The following is an 18,370-nucleotide window of genomic DNA, read 5'->3' as shown; positions in this document are numbered from 1 at the left end:
GGCAGAATAGTCCCTGACCGGTAGAGGGTGGGCGAGGAGCGGCAGAATAGTCTCTGACCGGTAGAGGGAAGGAGAGGAGCGGCAGAATAGTCGCTGACTAGTAGAGGGAAGGAGAGGAGCGGCAGAATAGTCACTGACTGGTAGAGGGAAGGAGAGGAGCGGCAGAATAGTCACTGATCGGGAGAGGGCAGGAAAGAAGTGGCAGAATAGTCACTGACCGGTAGAGGGTGGGCGAGGAGCTGCAGAATAGTCACTGACTGGTAGAGGGAAGGAGAGGAGCGGCAGAATAGTCACTGACTGGTAGAGGGAAGGAGAGGAGCGTCAGAATAGTCACTGACTGGTAGAGGGAAGGAGAGGAGCTGCAGAATAGTCACTGACTGGTAGAGGGAAGGAGAGGAGCGGCAGAATAGTCACTGACTGGTAGAGGGAAGGAGAGGAGCGGCAGAATAGTCACTGACTGGTAGAGGGAAGGAGAGGAGCGGCAGAATAGTCACTGGCTGGTAGAGGGTGGGCGAGGAGCTGCAGAATAGTCACTGACTGGTAGAGGGAAGGAGAGGAGCGGCAGAATAGTCACTGGCTGGTAGAGGGTGGGCGAGGAGCTGCAGAATAGTCACTGACTGGTAGAGGGAAGGAGAGGAGCGGCAGAATAGTCACTGACTGGTAGAGGGAAGGACAGGAGCGGCTGAATAGTCGCTGACCGGTAGAGGGTGGGCGAGGAGCGGCAGAATAGTCACTGATCGGTAGAGGGAAGGAGAGGAGCGGCAGAATAGTCACTGACCGGTAGAGGGAAGGAGAGGAGCGGCAGAATAGTCACTGACCGGTAGAGGGAAGGAGAGGAGCGGCAGAATAGTCACTGACCGGTAGAGGGTGGGCGAGGAGCGGCAGAATAGTCTCTGACCGGTAGAGGGAAGGAGAGGAGCGGCAGAATAGTCGCTGACTAGTAGAGGGAAGGAGAGGAGCGGCAGAATAGTCACTGACTGGTAGAGGGAAGGAGAGGAGCGGCAGAATAGTCACTGATCGGGAGAGGGCAGGAAAGAAGTGGCAGAATAGTCACTGACCGGTAGAGGGTGGGCGAGGAGCTGCAGAATAGTCACTGACTGGTAGAGGGAAGGAGAGGAGCGGCAGAATAGTCACTGACTGGTAGAGGGAAGGAGAGGAGCGGCAGAATAGTCACTGACTGGTAGAGGGAAGGAGAGGAGCGGCAGAATAGTCACTGACTGGTAGAGGGAAGGAGAGGAGCTGCAGAATAGTCACTGACTGGTAGAGGGAAGGAGAGGAGTGGCAGAATAGTCACTGACTGGTAGAGGGAAGGAGAGGAGCGGCAGAATAGTCACTGACTGGTAGAGGGAAGGAGAGGAGCGGCAGAATAGTCACTGGCTGGTAGAGGGTGGGCGAGGATCTGCAGAATAGTCACTGACTGGTAGAGGGGAGGAGAGGAGCGGCAGAATAGTCACTGGCTGGTAGAGGGTGGGCGAGGAGCTGCAGAATAGTCACTGACTGGTAGAGGGAAGGAGAGGAGCGGCAGAATAGTCACTGACTGGTAGAGGGAAGGACAGGAGCGGCTGAATAGTCGCTGACCGGTAGAGGGTGGGCGAGGAGCTGCAGAATAGTCACTGGTAGAGGGAAGGAGAGGAGCGGCAGAATAGTTGCTGACCGGAAGAGGGAAGGAGAGGAGCGGCAGAATAGTCACTGCCCGTAGAGGGAAGGAGAGGAGCGGCAGAATAGTCACTGACCGGTAGAGGGAAGGAGAGGAGCGGCAGAATAGTCACTGACCGGTAGAGGGAAGGAGAGGAGCGGCAGAATAGTCACTGGCCGGTAGAGGGTGGGCGAGGAGCGGCAGAATAGTCACTGACTGGTAGAGGGAAGGAGAGGAGTGGCAGAATAGTCACTGACTGGTAGAGGGAAGGAGAGGAGCGGCAGAATAGTCACTGACCGGGAGAGGGTGGGCGAGGAGCGGCAGAATAGTCACTGACTGGTAGAGGGAAGGAGAGGAGCGGCAGAATAGTCACTGACTGGTAGAGGGAAGGAGAGGAGCGGCAGAATAGTCACTGGCCGGTAGAGGGTGGGCGAGGAGCGGCAGAATAGTCACTGACTGGTAGAGGGAAGGAGAGGAGCGGCAGAATAGTCACTGACTGGTAGAGGGAAGGAGAGGAGCGGCAGAATAGTCACTGGCTGGTAGAGGGTGGGCGAGGAGCTGCAGAATAGTCACTGACTGGTAGAGGGAAGGAGAGGAGCGGCAGAATAGTCACTGGCTGGTAGAGGGTCGGCGAGGAGCTGCAGAATAGTCACTGACTGGTAGAGGGAAGGAGAGGAGCGGCAGAATAGTCACTGACTGGTAGAGGGAAGGAGAGGAGCGGCAGAATAGTCACTGACCGGTAGAGGGTGGGCGAGGAGCGGCAGAATAGTCACTGACCGGGAGAGGGAAGGAGAGGAGCGGCAGAATAGTCACTGACTGGTAGAGGGAAGGAGAGGAGCGGCAGAATAGTCACTGCCCGGTAGAGGGAAGGAGAGGAGCGGCTCAATGGCTTCATGGCACTATTATTAGGATTGCACAAGCTCGTCCACTATTGCTGAAGAAATAAAAAAAATCTCTGTAACTAATATGATTTCAATTTCTCTGCTTGCTGTCTGACTAAATAAGAATCTTCCAATTCACCTAATACTTCTCACAGCTGAGGCTTTGCTACAGTGGTATCCAGTGGCATGATTGATCCATTTTCCCTGCCCTGTAGCAGATTACAACTGGCCATGGACATAAGCCTGGTGTACGGATGGCGCTATAATTAATGATTTTGGATGGATTTTTTGAGAAAAAGAAAGGCGTACGCGGGAGCGTGAAGTTTTTTTTCTTTATTGAGTGCAGTTATCAGGAGGAGGCTGTGACATGCAAGTACGGGGTGCAGCGCCTCCAGGGCACCCCAATCCACACCTGACACACGACACAAAGCGCAATCAGCCACGTGCGGCCCAGCACCAGGAGGTCCAGTCGTGGCCGGCTGTCCTCGCACAGGGTCAGAGTCCTTTACATTTACAGCCCAGGTCCAAAAGATCGTCAGCACTCGGACCCTATGCACGCCGGCACGGGAGGGAAATAGATCCACGGTATATCGAACAGATTCCCAGCGAGCGTCTTCAATTCATATACTCTTTCTTTCATCAATACATCGAAAAATGCGGTAATGGACGCGTTTCGGCCGGTCCAGCCTTTCGTTAGATCACATTACTATGTGGTTCACAAATGGAAGTGGAGCGGTAAGGGTAGTAGTAAGCTACCTGTTGGATTTGTCTTTGCAGATGCGATCTTTCACAGGTTCCATTGTTTCCCCAACATACGCCAAACCGCGAGGACACTTTGGTGGAATATGGGGGACATCATTTTTTTACTCTTATATTTATGTAATTGTGTTTGTATGTTTTTGAAGTAGGCAGCGCAGATACATTGTAATTGATTGATATCGCCCCTTTCTTTTGGGCGTCTGACGTCACCACACGTGGTGGAGAAATTGCGATTTAAGTTTGTGAACCACATAGTTAATGTGAGCTGATGAAGGCTGGACGGGCCGAAACGCGTCCTTTACCGCATTTTCCGATGTATTGATGAAATAAAGAGTATATGAATGGGAATCTGCTCAGGTCCTGACACTGGCGCCGGCGGCTTCACAAGGGGCTACCCGTGGATGGCCCTCAGTACCACACCCGGGACACGGATTCACTCCACAAAGCAATGACAGGTGAAACTCGAAAAATTAGAATATCGGGCAAAGTTCATTTATTTCAGTAATGCAACTTAAAAGGTGAAACTAACATGAGACTCGTTACAGGCAAAGCGAGATATTTCAAGCCTTGATTTGCTATAATTTGGATGATTTTGGCTTACAGCTTCTGAAACCCCACCGTCTCCATCTCCGGTCCCCTTTGCTCAGGGGGTATGGAGTAATTAGCCGACTAGAGGGCGACACTTTGAGTCTAGAATATTAAACTTTTGCACAATATTCAAATCTTTCGAGTTTCGCCTGGAGACTTCGGAGCTTCACCTTGCTTGGCAGATATCACGCTCGCTCTGGGGTTGCTATGGTAGCAGCAATAATGTCTATGTGCCTGTCACGTGATCTGTGCTCTTATGAGTGGAAGCCCATGCACAGAAGTCTGGTTCCATGGCAACCCCAGAGCGAGCACAACACCCCCAGGACTGCAGCAGGCGGGAGATGAATGGACTAGTAGAGCCCCTTAAACTCCACCCTAAAGTAGTCCCGGAGCGTCCGTTTTAGAAGTCACTGAGACTGCCCCTCCAACAGCGGGAGCGTCCATGGTTACATTCGGGGGCAGGGGCCACTGACACCCCTGCCCGTGGACCGGTGATGCCTCAGCGGCCCCGTGTCGTGTTCACATACAGAGCGTACACAACATGGTGGCACAGCATTCTTGGTCGTCTTTGGGCCGCACTTGAACATTTTCTGCTTCCATCGTGTGGTAATGTAAGTATTCGTCATGATCCGCTACCTTCCGCATGTTCTGACTCCTCCCACATCGTCAACGCCATTTGGTAAAAACCATGACACAAAAAGTTTTACAAAAGACACCATTTTGCATAAACGCAGTGCCGGCGTGCGAAGATCGAGCACTGACTCTCCCCTCCCCCACCCCCATATACAAAACAGGTCACACACATCCCCTCCCCCAACGTACAAAACAAAAAGTCACAAAACAGAGTAAGAAAAAAAACGTGCAAATAGTGAAGGTGTGAGGCGTGTGCATAGCCGGCGGGACGCAGGTGCATAGTCGTGCGCTGTGTGCTCGCACTTCCTGCCATCTCATCCTCATCTCTTAGTGGTTGAGGGGCCTATTTTGTACCGACCAATCAGATCGCTCCGTTCATCATCTCACCTTCAGAGGTAAAAAAGAAAGCTGGACTCTGGTTGCTAGGGAGGTGCTGCTCCTAGCAACCATACTTATCCACAAATCCTCCATTTTGTATTTACTTTGCTTCTACACCTAGTCTGGCTTAAGCCGCCATCTTGAATGTGCCATATCCTACGGCAGCCAATCAGATGCAAGCATCATCTATCCCATGGCCAGTCCCTGGTATCTGATTGGTCGTTATGGGGCGCCACTGTGCTTGTCATGTGACTAATACTATTTATATGAAATATATGGTTCAGCCATTCTGACCTGATGGATGCAATAGCGATTAGCATGGAGGCGTTTACCGCCATTTGTACGTGCTCGGTAATATGGCTGTGTCTGCTACTGCATAGGTAAGGTTCGCCATTTGCTGGATTGGCGCAATAATGGGACGTGATCCTGTCAAAGATGGCTGCTGAGGTGGCGGATTACTGGAAGGAGTGTGTAGCCTCCCGCACATCTCTAATCTGACACCGGCCCCGCACTGTCCGGCCGCCATTAGTTTGATCATATTAGGATGAGGGCGGTCACCAGACCATAGAGCTTACACTCGCTTGCCGGCACGGTGATTGTATCTGCAGTCTCCGCACGGATCTAATAGAATATGGCCCTGTTGCCCATAGCAACCAATCAGATCACAGCGTTTGTCATACCTGCACTGATTGGTTGCTATAGGCAACGGCACGATATTTAGTTAGCTCAGTCCCTGGCGCCTCCCGCTCTCAGCGCATTCCTCATCTAATGACATTAGCCTGACAGAAGCCGGCGGATCCCTTACAGATTAGCGGCGCTCAGCCGTCATGTCACCCGACCACAGCGAGGACTAATTAAATCCAATTACCAGATGTAAATGTCAGAAAATGAGACAAAGCACTGTCTGATCCGCTGCGGAGACCGTGCGCGGGAGAAGGCGTCCCAACTAATGGCATTATACTTTAAGACTCTGCCATTTTGTGAGAGTCACACAGCAGACTCCGCCATTTTGTGAGAGTCACACGGCAGACTCCGCTATTTTGTGAGAGCCACACGGCAGACTCTGCCATTTTGTCAGTCACACAGCAGACTCCGCTATTTTGTGAGAGCCACACAGCAGACTCCGCCATTTTGTGAGAGCCACACGGCAGACTCCGACATTTTGAGAGAGCCACACGGCAGAGTCTGCCATTTTGTGAGAGTCGCACTGCAGAGTCCACCATTTTGTGAGAGTTACAAAGCAGAGTCCACCATTTTATGAGTCACACGGCAGACTCTGCCATTTTGTGAGTCACACGGCAGACTCTGCCATTTTGTGAGTCACACAGCAGACTCTGCCATTTTGTGAGTCACACAGCAGACTCCGCCATTTTGTGAGTCACACAGCAGACTCCGCTATTTTGTGAGAGTTACACGGCAGACTCCGCCATTTTGTGAGAGTCACACGGCAGACTCCGCTATTTTGAGAGCCACACGGCAGACTCCGCCATTTTGAGAGAGCCACACGGCAGAGTCCGCCATTTTGTGAGAGTCACACGGCAGACTCCACTATTTTGAGAGCCACACGGCAGACTCCGCCATTTTGAGAGAGTCACACGGCAGACTCCCCCATTTTATGAGTCACACGGCAGACTCCGCCATTTTGTGAGAGTCACATGGCAGACTCTGCCATTTTATGAGTCACACGGCAGACTCCACCATTTTGTGAGAGTCACATGGCAGACTCTTCCATTTTTTGAGTCACACTGCAGACTCCACTGTTTTGTCAGTCACAAAGTGATTTCTGCCATTTGTAACTTCACCAGTCATAAAATGGCGGCCTTCACCAGTGATGGATTTATGTCTTGGATTCCAGGCCTCCAGTTAGACTCGGCTTCTGACATCAATATTATTTACCCCCTGAGAATACTGCCCCCTGCTGCCCACTTGGGGTATATTTTTTGGCTAATTAAAGGGGTATTCCACACTATTTGTATATAAAGAGCCTTGGTGTCAATTTCTCCCCTACGCCCACAACCCCCATTTTGAGAGTGAGCAGAAGGTTGCGGTGAGATTGGACGGAATCTGACGCAGGATTGGCTTTGGACGGTTTTGATCACGGATTCCCACAGAATGAGGTCCTCCTAAAGCAGCCATTTTGTAATGGACTTGTGTCGATGGGATACAAATATTTACATCATCCAGTGGGTCAGGTCCTCCCATCGCCCCCGCGCCAGTTGTCGTCTCCTTTCAACAACCAACCACAAAAGAATACAGGTAACGTCTTGTTATGGCGCAGACGGAGTCGTCCATCCCTCTCCCTGGCATCCATCTTGAATTAGACCTCGGACAATGAAACGCGTTTAGTGGTGTGAGCACTGGAGTGATCCGTCTCCGCTCTCACGCTCTTCTCTAGTCGGTGTAGGTGGATCCCGGAAGCTCATTGGTCAGCGTGTGCCAGTGTTCTGCCCTCTGATTGGTGGAAGACAGACATTGCATCCAGTGTTTAAGACACTCGCCTTTGGCGTTCATGCCGAGTGTAACGCCCCCTGGAAGAGAGAACGATCTCAAGATGGTGATACCTAATGAGGAGCCTGTGTAGGTGGATGATATGCCTCTCCTCTGGTATACCAGGGACAGGCGGCCATGTTGAATCTTACCTATGAAATCGTTGGACTTTCCCAGGTCGTAGTCCCACACGGTCACCTCCAGGCTCCTCTTCTGCAGCTCGTGGAGAGTGATTTTATAGAAGAACTCCTGAACAGAGACAGAATCGCAGTAATTACAGCAGACGCCACAGAGGGGGCAGCCATTTCATAAGCTGAAACCTCCCACAAAATGGCTGCCACCATTGTGACTAAGAAATCCTTATTCATACTCCTCTGACATTCACCTCATTAAATTCTGGGTTCAGCGTCTTCTTCTTCACCGCCGTCTTGTGCTTGGACTTCTTCTCCACATCCGGCTTCAGGTAACTGGAAAAGAAGAAAGTGAAGAACTGGAGGCGGGCGGACGTTTGTACTACGGCAGGACCAAGTGGACAATTCCTTTAAGGATGACTTCTCCATTAGCATCTTATTTAGGGGAATGTTTTATATCGGTGGCGTTGGAAGTCGAGAGGTGACAAGCAGCGTCCATGTCATCTCCGTCCATCAGGATCCACCAACCCCTCTCCTCGAGTTTTCCACACATTTGACGGCTCTCCTGGGACCGGATTACTCCCACATCTCTTCCCACAGCTAAAAATAAGCGGCTTATTCCCCAGAGGCGGAGGTCTCACCTGAACACGGCTGAGAACATGGCCTGGAGAGCACTGGGTCTGCACAGGACCATGGCCGCAGATGGGCTTTAGGGGGCCAGACTGGGAAGTTGCCGAGGGCTCCTATTTAGTAAAGGACAGAATATGGTGCTATTATATAGCAGTATTTTCTGGGACTATATGGCAGTATTATATGCACTGTGTATAGCAGTATATTCTGGGCACTATATGGCGGTATTATATGCAGTATTATCTGGGCACTATATGGCAGTATTATATGTGCTGTATATACCAGTAATATCTGGGCAGCATTGATTGCTATTCCACATGAGGAGTCTCTGGCGGCCATCATGTTATGTTCTTTTATATCAGTCGTCACATCTTCCTAATCATCATGTGTATCCTAAGACGAAGATTTACCCAGTATCACCCAGGATAGGATTAGATACACAGCTCAGCAGACAGTATCACACAGGATAGGATTAGATACACAGCTCAGCAGACTGTATCACACAGGAGAGGATTAGATACACAGCTCAGCAGGCCTTATCACACAGGATAGGATTAGATACACAGCTCAGCAGACAGTATCACACAGGGGAGGATTAGATACACAGCTCAGCAGACAGTATCACACAGGATAGGATTAGATACACAGCTCAGCAGACAGTATCACACAGGATAGGATTAGATACACAGCTCAGCAGACTGTATCACACAGGAGAGGATTAGATACACAGCTCAGCAGACAGTATCACACATGGTAGGTTTAGATACACAGCTCAGCATACAGTATCACACAGGAGAGGATTAGATACACAGCTCAGCATACAGTATCACACAGGAGAGGATTAGATACACAGCTCAGCAGACAGTATCACACAGGAGAGGATTAGATACACAGCTCAGCATACAGTATCACACAGGATAGGATTAGATACACAGCTCAGCAGACCGTATCACACAGGACAGGATTAGATACACAGCTCAGCAGACAGTATCACACAGAACAGGATTAGATACACAGCAGACAGTATCACACAGAACAGGATTAGATACACAGCTCAGCAGACAGTATCACACATGATATGATTAGATACACAGCTCAGCAGGCCGTATCACACAGGATAGGATTAGATACACAGCTCAGCAGACCGTATCACACAGGACAGGATTAGATACACAGCTCAGCAGACAGTATCACACAGGACAGGATTAGATACACAGCTCAGCAGACAGTATCACACAGGATAGGATTAGATACACAGCTCAGCAGACAGTATCACACAGGATAGGATTAGATACACAGCTCAGCAGACAGTATCACACAGGATAGGATTAGATACACAGCTCAGCAGACAGTATCACACAGGATAGGATTAGATACACAGCTCAGCAGACAGTATCACACAGGAGAGGATAAGATACACAGCTCAGCAGACAGTATCACACAGGATAGGATTAGATACACAGCTCAGCAGACAGTATCACACAGGACAGGATTAGATACACGGCTCAGCAGACAGTATCACACAGGACAGGATTAGATACACGGCTTAGCAGACAGTATCACACAGGAGAGGATTAGATACACGGCTCAGCAGACAGTATCACACAGGATAGGCTTAGATACACAGCTCAGCAGACAGTATCACACAGGAGAGGATTAGATACACAGCTCAGCAAACAGTATCACACAGGATAGGATTAGATACACGGCTCAGCAGACAGTATCACACAGGATAGGATTAGATACACGGCTCAGCAGACAGTATCACACATGATAGGATTAGATACACAGCTCAGCAGACAGTATCACACAGGAGAGGATTAGATACACAGCTCAGCAGGCAGTATCACATAGGATTAGATACACAGCTCAGCAGACAGTATCACACAGGATAGGATTAGATACACAGCTCAGCAGACAGTATCACACAGGATAGGATTAGATACACAGCTCAGCAGGCAGTATCACACAGGAGAGGATTAGATACACGGCTCAGCAGACAGTATCACACAGGATAGGATTAGATACACAGCTCAGCAGGCAGTATCACACAGGATAGGATTAGATACACGGCTCAGCAGACAGTATCACACAGGATAGGATTAGATACACGGCTCAGCAGACAGTATCACACAGGAGAGGATTAGATACACAGCTCAGCAGACTGTATCACACAGGATAGGATTAGATACACAGCTCAGCAGACATTATCACACAGGATAGGATTAGATACACGGCTCAGCAGACAGTATCACACAGGATAGGATTAGATACGTATCACTGGTATATCTGCAGTTTTTCGCACGCTGCTATAATTACGGCGGCTGAGATCCAGCGCGGGTCCAGGGGGAGCGAGCCGCACGCTACACTGGATCTCTGGGATTACTCACAGGTGCCGGGGAAGTCTGAAGTCTACAATTAAATTCATGAGTGGATGGGATGAGTCACGGCGTTCTCGTAGACGGAGCCATATATGGCAGCGATGCGGAGCGGTAATTACTACGGTCACCGGGCGTGATGAGCAAGAGGGGCGCCAGTCATTGATGCTGCCCTCTGCCAGGTCGCCCCTGTTCTGGCACAGAGCTGTGGAGCGAGTAACGAGGGTCTCTCCAGAGGTCTGAACGTAGGTTTGGAGTAAGTCATAATTAGGGCTGCTCTCCTGTAAGTCATCTCCTCCGTGTCTTGTCCTATCGAGGTGACATGGCCGCCCTTAATTATCATCCTGAATGTTCATGACCGGCAATTGTAAACAGTGGGGAAAATGTGCAGCCGACCTAAAGACGAGGGCTGACACCACTGACAACCCACAGTGTGTCTTTGTTTACATCTAGTATCAGAAAACTGGATCTGACCTAATACGTCTCACAGCTGAGGGTTTGTTACAGTTGTATCCAGTCTAAACAATCCTCTGTGAGCTAAGAACATCAGCAGCGCACATCTCCTGTCCTTGTTACTGGAACTGATACATTGTAACAGTCTGGATCATTACCTCACAGAGGATTGTCCAGGTTGGATACAGCTGTAACAAACCCTCAGCTGTGAGATAGGTCTGTATAGTTTCATTAAGTTTGCAATGATGGTTTGCTGACTGGAGAAGACTATGGACTATGTGACCACTAAAATATTGAGATGAGACCACTCATATCTAGTCACTGGCTGGAGAACACCATGAAGAGGAGACCACTCAAACATGGTTACTGGCTAGAGAAGACAACGGAGAGGAGACCAATATGATATGGTCACTGGCTGAAGAAGACAATGGAGAAGTGGCCACTCAAACATGGTCACTGGCTGAAGAAGACAATGAAGAGGAGACCGCTCAAACATGGTTACTGGCTGAAGAAGACAATGGAGAGGTGACCACTCAAACATGGACACTGGCTAGAGAATGCAATGGAGAAGTGACCACACATATACAGACACTGGCTGGAGTCAATGGAGAAGTAAACATTTATACATGGTCACTGGCTCGAGAAGACAATGGAGAAGTGGACACTCAAACATGGTCACTGGCTGAAGAAGACAATAAAGAGGAGACCACTCAAACATGGACACTGGCTGAAGAAGACAATGGAGAGGTGACCACTCAAACATGGACACTGGCTAGAGAATGCAATGGAGAAGTGACCACACATATACAGACACTGGCTGGAGTCAATGGAGAAGTAAACATTTGTACATGGTCACTGGCTGGAGAAGACAATGAAGAGGTGGCCAGGGACAAGCATCCCGGAATCCACTCAGCAGTCCCTCAAATCTAAGGCCACTCCTTGTTGTGGGTTACATTTGGCTGTTTCGGGTTTCTGTAAAATCTTTACTGTCAAGCAACATCTTCATCATCCCGCCATGATGAAGAAAACATTCTGCAGATGTCCTCACAGTGAGGACAAGGACACCCACGCTCTACGATCTACTCCATTTGTTTGACGCCTAAGGAGCCTTCTCAGAAGTAATATGTTGGATTGTAATGTCTCATATCCTCACTGCATCTCCTTTAGCGCTCTAGGTCTCAGTATATAGCGACTTATTCCAGCTTAATGAACCATACATAAAACCTTCTGATCTCGCAGGAGGTCATGATGGATGGAAACTGGTTAAGGATGAAGGTCTTACTGGTGAAAAATTGATGGATTCAAGAAGGAGAAGCTAACAACCTCTGAGATAAAGACGGCACAGAGGAACTATGCAACCAAGCCAAGATTTGATACTTCAGTCACGTATGAAGAACACTGAAGATTTAAGTTTGTTAACAGTGAAGACATAGACGTGATAGAAGGTTTGTGCTACGATTGTCACGAAGCATCCAACACTCAAGAAATATGAAGCTTGTGAGAACAAAGAACCAGCAAAGATCTGTACAAGAATAAGAATGATCCGGACAATGGAACCCTCTGTGAAGAATTAGGAAACAGATTGAAAGGAGTATTGGAGCCTTGGACCTTAATGTTGGTTAAGATTTTCAAGCATGGATGATTCATTGAGAACCTAAGCTGAAAATTCAGATCTGACCAGGGCCACATTGACATGGAGTTTGTAGGTTCCCCCAGTGTTTCTATGGCTTATTGTTTTATCTTCCAATGCATTTAGGGTTAATAGAGAAGATCAACTGTGAGCCGCACCTGGGACTGGTGAACACACAAGAAACTACAACCCACAGCATCTTCTTCAGCTCTGGCCGGGGATGCTGGGAGTTGGGGGGGCCACACTTTCCTTCTGTGATCCTATTAGAAAGACCCATGTAGTATGACCACTGCGGCCAAAGTAGCATCACTGGGGTGTATGTGGGTACAGATGAGCCGTCACATCTATCTATCTATCATCTATATATTTATCTATCCTATTTCCCCTCATCCCACATAAATAATATATAGACATTAACACTTCCTCGCTGTTTTTGTCGCTCTCCGTTCACGTGATTAACAAGGTTCTAATGTGGAAGCAATGAAGTAAGTGAACCCCGGCAGCCGCCTCAGAGCTGCCATCCAGTAATTTGCCTGAAATAATGGTGCTTAATATAGGTGCTACATAGTGACATTGCCAGGAGGCTGAGATGGGATCGTAGCCTGATAGCATGTGAGCAGCGCTCCACCAGAAAGCCTCTAAAAACACGAGCATCTGACGGATAGAAGAAACCTCCTCTAAAATACAGATCTCCAACATTACACATCCTCTGTGTGGCCTCATTCAATTCCAAGATCCACCTTGTCCAACCGACCAGATGATCACCATCATTATGTGACCTCATATCTATTACAAGAGCACTGAATAATCTGACGATCTAAATCCACTATTCAAGCTTCCCCACTCATGAGCACAATAGCAGGACTGCAGTGAAGACTGACACACAGGCAGAGCAGATAAGTGGAGGGAGGGGAGATGCAGTTGTATATGCCAATCACAGTCATTGAAAAGCTAGGACATGAATAGGCAGCCATTAGCATCGGTCACAACCCCGAGACATATACTCAGGTCATTTACTGATTGTTCTTTGAGGTCCTGTTACATAGTACTACATATTATGCAAAGGTAAGTGTTAGTGGTGAACTTACCCAGCTTCTTCTAAAACCATCTGCTAGATCTGGCTGACTGTAGTCAGGATATCGAGGGTCCATATGTTGAAAAGCCTAAAACTGGTATAAAACCGTAGAATGAAATTCATTGCGGAGCCAAGAAGTGAAAACAGAGCGATGGACACTGGAGGAAGACGAGATTATCAAGGAAAGACAGATCGATGGATACTGGAGGAAAAGGAGATCATCAAGCCAAGACAGATCAAAGGACACTGGAGGAAGAGGAGATCATCGAGCCAAGACAGAGCAATGGACACTGGAGAAAGACGAGATCATCAAGGAAAGACAGAGTGATGGATACTGGAGGAAGAGGAGATCATCGAGCCAAGACAGATCAAAGGACACTGGAGGAAGAGGAGATCATCGAGCCAAGACAGATCAAAGGACACTGGAAGAAGAGGAGATTATCAAGCCAAGAGAGAGCAATGGACACTGGAGGAAGACGAGATCATCAAGGAAAGACAGAGCGATGGATACTGGAGGAAGACGAGATTATCAAGGAAAGACAGATCGATGGATACTGGAGGAAAAGGAGATCATCAAGCCAAGACAGATCAAAGGACACTGGAGGAAGAGGAGATCATCGAGCCAAGACAGATCAAAGGACACTGGAAGAAGAGGAGATCATCAAGCCAAGACAGAGCAATGGACACTAGAGGAAGACGAGATCATCAAGGAAAGACAGAGCGATGGATACTGGAGGAAGAGGAGATCATCAAGGAAAGACAGAGCGATGGATGCTGGCGGAAGAGGAGATCGTCGAGCCAAGACAGATCGAAGGACACTGGAGGAAGAGGAGATCGTCGAGCCAAGACATAGCAATGGACACTGGAGGAAGAGGAGATCAAGGCAAGACAGAGCGATGGACACTGGAGGAAGAGGAGATCAAGGCAGAACAGATCGATGGATACTGGAAGAGGAGATCATCAAGCCAAGAAGTGACAACAGAGCGATAGATACAAGAGGAAGAGGAGATCATCGAGCCAAGACAGAGCAATGGACACTGGAGAAAGACGAGATCATCAAGGAAAGACAGAGTGATGGATACTGGAGGAAGAGGAGATCATCGAGCCAAGACAGAGCAAATGGACACTGGAGAAAGACGAGATCATCAAGGAAAGACAGAGCGATAGATGCTGTCGGAAGAGGAGATCGTCGAGCCAAGACAGATCGAAGGACACTGGAGGAAGAGGAGATCGTCGAGCCAAGACAGAGCAATGGACACTGGAGGAAGAGGAGATCAAGGCAAGACAGAGAGATGGACACTGGAGGAAGAGGAGATCAAGGCAAGATAGATCGATAGACACTGAAGGAAGAGGAGATCATCAAGGCAGAACAGATCGATGGATACTGGAAGAAGAGGAGATCATCAAGCCAAGAAGTGACAACAGAGCGATAGATACAAGAGGAAGAGGAGATCATCGATCCAAGACCGAGCGATGGACACTGAAGGAAGAGGAGATCAAGGCAAAATAGAGCGATGGACACTGAAGGAAGAGGAGATCATCAAGGCAAGAAGTGACAACAGTGCAATAGATATGGGAGATTATTGGCCCAAGAAGTCATGATAGAGTGATAGAAACAAGAAGAGAAGATTATTAGGCTAATAAGTGATGAAAGAGCAATAGATACCAGGGAAGATAAGATCGAAACAAGAAGTAACAATACAGTGACAAGAAGAAGAGATCATTGAGCCAAGAAGTGACAATAGAGCAATACATAACAGAGGGAGAGAGGATCATCGGGCCAACAAGTGATGATAGAGAGATGGATACTGGAGAAACAGAGGATCATCGAGCCAAGAAGTAACAGCAGAGCAATAGATACTGGAGGAAGGGAAGATCATTGATCCAAAAAGAGATACATCGATAGATACCAGGGAAGAGAAGATTGAAGCAAGAATTAATGACAGAGCAATGGATACTGGAGGAAGAGAAGATTATGGAGCTTGATAGAGTAAGACAGTGTTTCCCAACCAGTGTGCCTCCAGCTGTTGCAAAACTACAACTCCCAGCATGCCCGGACAGACTTTGACTGTGCGGGTATGCTGGGAGTTGTAGTTTTGCAACAGCTGGAGGCACACTGGTTGGGAAACACTGGAGTAAGAGATATCAGGTAAGAGAAGCTTGAAACAAGAAGTAACGCCAGAGCGATGGATACTGGAGGAAGAAGAAATTACTGAACCAAGAAGTTATAACAGAGCAATAGCTACTGGAGGAAGGGAATATCTTTGAGCCAAGAAGTAATGACAGAGCAATAAAACCAGAGGAAGAGATCATCGAACCAAGAAGTGATGATAGAGCGCTAGATACCATAAGAAGAGGAGACAATTAAAGCAAGTAGTAATGATATAGTGTGAGATACCAGAGGAAGAGAAGATCAACACAAGAAGTAACGATAGAGTGATAGATACCAGAGGAAGAGAAGATCATCAAGCAAAAAGTAAAGATAGGGCAGTCGATACCCGAGGAAGAGCAATATGAGGATAGAAATGACTCAAGAAACCAAAAATAAAATATGCCTAGAAGTAAAGTCATGACTGGAGATGAGGCCAAAGGAGAAGCTGGAGTCAGGATCCAAGTTAGAAACTAAGACAACTACACAAAACTAATTATAGTAGGAACCAGAGTTAAGAAGGACTGTTAAAGAAATTAGCCAAAATGTGAAGGGACTGGAGACCAAATACTACTATAATCAGGAGGAGGGGGGAAAAACAAAAACAAAGTGAAGATCCAAGAAAGAAGAACAGCTGGAAGTGAAGACCTGTCATTATCTGAGTGACAGTCCAGATGGAGTCATAATCTAAGACTGGAAGGCAGAGATGAACCAAGATCTGTAGAACCAGAATCTCCACCCCAAGCCATCTATAGATATCTTACCACGTGTCTTCCTGTCATAAGTTATTGCACAACTGTCCCATGATTTATTTTTCAACACTTTTTGATGCTGACCTTTTTCAAAAAGTTTCTTATCAAGAAATTTTCTATGAAGATGAAGCTATAGAAGATGTAGCCTGGTGCATTGTGGGAACACCTCTGTGGATCTTATTGCTCGGAGGGCATAGAAGGAATAACTACGTGTCTACTTACGTTTTGACATAAGGATCTGAAAATCCATTGACATCCATAGCAGCGAGATGAGCGCAACGCAAGATGCCCACGACAAGCCCCCCGCGTTCAGTGCTGTACGTGAGAGACAGAAAGATCCTCCCTCGTTCCTCCAGTTCCCACTCCTGGCAGCGCTCCAGCTGAGGACACAAAGAAGGGGACATTCACTTACTCTATAAAAGTGATGCCTCGACACATTTTTTATTTAAGGAATTATTAAATAGTAGCTGGTGAAAGTATAAAGGGTGTTTCTTCAAAAAAACAGCACCACCTCTGTCCTCAGGTAGCGTGTGGTATTGCAGCTCGGCCTCATTCACTTCATGGAGCGGAGCTGCAGAACCAGATCCGACATTCTCTATTCTAGATTGTGAGTGGCTCCAAGCACAGTGCGGTACATATATACTGCTGTAGGTTCAGGGACATTGCAGACGTTGTCATTGTCTATCTCCCCGTTCTTCGCTCTGACTCGGCTCCCAACCCCCGCAGGTACTTAGAGAAAAAGAGTGCATAGAAAGCGGAATAAAGAGAGATGTGGAGGAGACAGACCGAAGCTACGGGGCGGGGGCGTTATAATGAAAAGCTGGATAACAGGAGAGATAGGCAGGTAGGAAGAGAGGGGTATGGGGGCTATCTATACCAGCATCAGTGAGTAATAGGGGTGCTCACTGAGTAATGGGGGCTATCTATAATACAGGAGCATCACTGAGTAATAGGGGGGCCTCACTGAGTAATGGGGGCTATCTATAATACAGGAGCATCACTGAGTAATGGGGGCTATCTATAATACAGGAGCATCACTGAGTAATAGGGGGGCTATCTATAATACAGGAGCATCACTGAGTAATAGGGGGGCCTCACTGAGTAATGGGGGCTATCTATAATACAGGAGCATCACTGAGTAATAGGGGGGCTATCTATAATACAGGAGCATCACTGAGTAATAGGGGTGCTCACTGAGTAATGGGGGCTATCTATAATACAGGAGCATCACTGAGTAATAGGGGGGCCTCACTGAGTAATGGGGGCTATCTATAATACAGGAGCATCACTGAGTAATAGGGGGGCTATCTATAATACAGGAGCATCACTGAGTAATAGGGGGGCTCACTGAGTAATGGGGCTATCTATAATACAGTAGCATCACTGAGTAATGGGGGCTATCTATAATACAGGAGCATCACTGAGTAATAGGGGGGGCTCACTGAGTAATGTGGGCTATCTATAATACAGGAGCATCACTGAGTAATGGGGGCTATCTATAATACAGGAGCATCACTGAGTAATGGGGGCTATCTATAATACAGGAGCATCACTGAGTAATGGGGGGCTCACTGAGTAATGGGGGCTATCTATAATACAGGAGCATCACTGAGTAATGGGGGCTATCTATACGAGCATCACTGAGTAATAGGGGGGCTCACTGAGTAATAGAGTCTATCTATAACACAGGAGCATCACTGAGTAATAGGGGGGCCTCACTGAGTAATGGGGGCTATCTATAATACAGGAGCATCACTGAGTAATGGGGGCTATCTATAATACAGGAGCATCACTGAGTAATGGGGGCTAT

At 48.1% G+C, this 18,370-nt stretch overlaps 1 protein-coding gene across 1 annotated transcript in view; it reads right to left on the bottom strand.

The window, feature by feature from the left end:
- Positions 1-7,266: 7,266 nt before the first annotated feature.
- The window catches only part of DOC2A (double C2 domain alpha), a 35,116-nt gene continuing 24,012 nt past the window's right edge, over positions 7,267-18,370 (bottom strand). The window contains exons 8-11 of the mRNA XM_044304811.1: positions 16,783-16,940; positions 7,748-7,829; positions 7,515-7,611; positions 7,267-7,403 (exon numbers count right to left, since the gene is read on the bottom strand). Coding sequence (XP_044160746.1) covers positions 7,267-7,403; positions 7,515-7,611; positions 7,748-7,829; positions 16,783-16,940 — 474 coding nt within the window. The remainder of the gene's footprint in view (positions 7,404-7,514; positions 7,612-7,747; positions 7,830-16,782; positions 16,941-18,370) is intronic.

Source organism: Bufo gargarizans, chromosome 8, assembly GCF_014858855.1.
Source record: "Bufo gargarizans isolate SCDJY-AF-19 chromosome 8, ASM1485885v1, whole genome shotgun sequence".
Taxonomy (NCBI): Eukaryota; Metazoa; Chordata; class Amphibia; order Anura; family Bufonidae; genus Bufo; species Bufo gargarizans.
Note: the sequence above shows the minus strand (reverse complement) of the source record. Positions and strands in the feature narration are given on the sequence as shown.